The sequence below is a fragment of the Budorcas taxicolor genome, chromosome 17, assembly GCF_023091745.1.
Source record: "Budorcas taxicolor isolate Tak-1 chromosome 17, Takin1.1, whole genome shotgun sequence".
Taxonomy (NCBI): Eukaryota; Metazoa; Chordata; class Mammalia; order Artiodactyla; family Bovidae; genus Budorcas; species Budorcas taxicolor.
Genome location: NC_068926.1, coordinates 12,187,086 through 12,190,749, shown reverse-complemented (window position 1 = coordinate 12,190,749; position 3,664 = coordinate 12,187,086). Strand labels below are relative to the sequence as shown.

Sequence of the window (3,664 nt, the reverse complement as noted above, 5' to 3'; positions counted from 1 at the left end):
CCCCAGGTCTCTTCGGCACCAGGCACCCGCCGGGCCGAGGGGACGCAGAGCCAAGCGCCAACCACTGCGCGTACCAGCCGGAAGCGCAGAGCAGCACGGAGCATCCAGGTCCGCGGCAGGGTCCGCGTTCTCGACACTGTGGTCGCGAGGCAAGGATCGGGGTCACCCGAGCGGCAGGGAGGGTAGGACCGAGTTGGGGGCGGAGGCCTGCAACTTAGCAGTAAGCAGGAGGCGGGGAAGGCAGCCAGGTAAGAGGGTTTCGTTATAGTCTGGGGGAAAACTCAGCCGAGGCCGCTTCGACCCGCAACTTTATTTAGTAGTTTCTGTTCCCGGCGAGGCGCATACTGGGCTCAGGAAGCCGGAGGGGCTGGAGGTCGGCTCTTAGGTAGGAGCCGCCCAGCGACTGGAGCGCAGACCTGGCCAACCCGGTAGAGTTGAGCAGGGGACTGCTGTAAGTGAGTGCTGTGGGGCGCGGGGAAGGGACGGCGGCGTCAGCGCGCGGGCGGGGGCAGGAAGGGGAGGCGGAGGGCGCGGGGAGGGGAGCGGCGGGGGGAGGGGGAGGGGGGGTGTCAGGAGAGCAGAAAGGACCCAAGCCTGGAAGAAGCCAAGAGGGAGCAGGGGCGACGCTAGAATCCGAGCAGGAGAAACCGGCGCTTCCAGGCAGGGGAGGGCGGAGGCGCGCGGGAGGGAGGGAGGGCGGAGTGTGCGGGGGCAGGCGCGGGGAGAGGGGAGTATAACTCTGCGGCCGCGAAGAGCGGGGGCAGTTTCGGGCGCCCAGGTTCTGCAGCCAGCGCCAAGCCGAGCCCAGCATCCGCTCAGACTGACCTCAGTAGCCAGCGGTGGAGCGCGTAGCCGGGCCCAGGCGCGCAGAGCTCGGGGCGGTGGCGAGTGAGCACAACTTTGCATCGCCCTTCCCCGCTTCGGCTCTCGCCCAGCACTTCTCGGGAGGGTCCCAGCAGCCGGAGCCAGTGCGTGCGCCTCGGACCGGCGCCCGAGCGGGCGGGGAAGATGATGATGATGTCCTTGAACAGCAAGCAGGCGTTCAGCATGCCGCACGGCGGCAGCCTGCACGTGGAGCCCAAGTACTCGGCCTTGCACAGCGCCTCGCCCGGGTCCTCTGCACCCGCGGCGCCCTCCGCCAGCTCTCCGAGCAGCTCGAGCAATGCTGGCGGCGGCGGCGGGAGTGGCGGGGGCGGTGGAGGCCGGAGCAGCAGCTCCAGCAGCAGCGGCGGCAGCGGCGGCAGCGGCGGGGGCTCCGAGGCGATGCGGCGAGCGTGTCTTCCAACCCCACCGGTGCGTATTTCTGCATAATCACCGCTTAAAGGCACATTTTGACAGCCCCCTTTATCTGCTTGATGTTTTTTTCATGTCTGCACAGCAAATCACCCCACACCTCCAACCAATTTTCCCCCCTCTCTCTCGCTTATGTATTCAGCGGGTCTTTCCTTTCATATTAATTTTTATGACCTGGAATGTTGCCTGTGCGCGTGTTGTGTTGTGTTGTGTTTGCAGGCTCACTTTCCTCCTCCTCGTGCACTCTTGGTTTCTCTCCGTGGCTTCCCTCTTCTCCTCCTCACTCGCTAGTTTCAGGATTATTATTATCATTATTACTATTATTATTTTAACGTTCTGGGAATGTTGTAGGCGCGGCGGCGGTGCGGAGCGCTGGGCCGGAGCTTCCGGAGAGAGTGCGCACAATTCCCTGCTGAGAGTAATGTGTGCCTTTTACTTGCAATTGCAGAGCAATATATTCGGCGGGCTGGATGAGAGTCTGCTGGCCCGCGCCGAGGCTCTGGCGGCGGTGGACATCGTCTCCCAGAGCAAAAGCCACCACCATCATCCGCCCCACCACAGCCCCTTCAAGCCGGACGCCACCTACCACACCATGAATACCATCCCGTGCACGTCGGCTGCCTCCTCTTCGTCGGTGCCCATCTCGCACCCGTCCGCGTTGGCGGGCACGCACCACCACCACCATCATCACCACCATCACCACCATCAGCCGCACCAGGCGCTGGAGGGCGAGCTGCTGGAGCACCTGAGTCCCGGCCTGGCGCTGGGTGCCATGGCGGGCCCCGACGGCGCCGTGGTGTCCACGCCCGCTCACGCGCCGCACATGGCTACCATGAACCCCATGCACCAAGCTGCTCTCAGCATGGCTCACGCGCACGGGCTGCCCTCACACATGGGTTGCATGAGCGACGTGGACGCCGACCCCCGGGACCTGGAGGCATTCGCCGAGCGCTTTAAGCAGCGACGCATCAAGCTGGGGGTGACCCAGGCCGATGTGGGCTCCGCGCTGGCCAACCTCAAGATCCCCGGCGTGGGCTCGCTCAGCCAGAGCACCATCTGCAGGTTCGAGTCCCTCACTTTGTCTCACAACAATATGATCGCGCTCAAACCCATCCTGCAAGCGTGGCTAGAGGAGGCGGAGAAGTCTCACCGGGAGAAGCTCACCAAGCCGGAGCTCTTCAACGGCGCGGAGAAGAAGCGCAAGCGCACGTCCATCGCGGCGCCAGAGAAGCGTTCGCTGGAAGCCTACTTCGCCATCCAGCCGCGGCCCTCCTCCGAAAAGATCGCCGCGATCGCCGAGAAGCTGGACCTTAAGAAAAACGTGGTGCGCGTCTGGTTCTGCAACCAGAGGCAGAAACAGAAAAGAATGAAATATTCTGCGGGCATTTAGGAGACCCACTTTAGGCCTCTCCAGGGACAGGCCCCCTCCTCATCTCTCCCCCCACCCCCAACCCTCTTGCCTCTTTTCTTTCCATTTTTCGCAACCAGAAAACAATTCCAGTAAATGTGAATCCAGAGAAAGCGAGGATTGGAGCGCGAGCGAACGCGTGAGCTACTGAGCCCAAGCCCGGTGAGAATGTGAAACGATTTCTCAAAGGAAAGAAAAACAAAAGAAGGGATTTGTCAAGTTGTAGCAAAGTTGTCCCTTTCGACCCCACCCACTCGGAAAAGGCACCTCGGCCTCTTCAGAAGAAGTCTGGAGCTGGCTGTTTGCAGGAAAGCAGACGAGACAGCCTTTTAAAAGGCCCCCAGAATGATCAAGTAAGATTTGTTTTTATTCCTAAAGACGTCACCCTTGTTCAAGTTTAAAAGTACACTTTGCAGCTATTTTTCAGAAGTAGAAATTGATTCAGGACTGAAACTTTAAACTAGAGTTGATGCTTAATGTGATAGAGACATCTCTAAAGTATTTTGAATTTAAAAAAAAAGATGGCAGATTTTCTGCATTTACACTGTATATTATATATATATTTTTATTGTGGTTCTTACCCCCTTCTTCCTTCTCTGAAGTGTTAATGCCTAAGAAAGGAGTTGCGCCTTCTGTGTTCACTGATCCTGAAAGCTATTATTAGATTATTGCTGAACAACCCTCTGTAAATTATTAATTTATCTCTCTAGCAACTTAATTTGTGCACATTCTAATTAATTAAACTTTAGTCTTAACAAACGGGGGGATGTATAGCTAGTGACGTTAAAAAATTTTTATGTTTAATGAGTTTACTGAATTTATACAGTTTTCCTCTTATACTGTGTTCCTTTTGGCCTATTTGTATATTCTCACTTTGAATGAAGATTGTTTTTTTCTTTGTTTTCACTGGTAGTGTTCTGATTGTGAGTCAATACTCAGTAATGGATGTCTTAACCGTATAGA

At 57.2% G+C, this 3,664-nt stretch overlaps 1 protein-coding gene across 1 annotated transcript; it reads left to right on the top strand.

The window, feature by feature from the left end:
* Window positions 1–1,008: 1,008 nt before the first annotated feature.
* POU4F2 (POU class 4 homeobox 2) lies at window positions 1,009–2,683 on the top strand. The gene is made up of 2 exons (XM_052655008.1): window positions 1,009–1,293; window positions 1,742–2,683. Exons 1-2 carry the CDS (start codon window positions 1,009–1,011, stop codon window positions 2,681–2,683), a joined length of 1,227 nt encoding a protein of 408 aa, XP_052510968.1.
* Window positions 2,684–3,664: the final 981 nt, after the last annotated feature.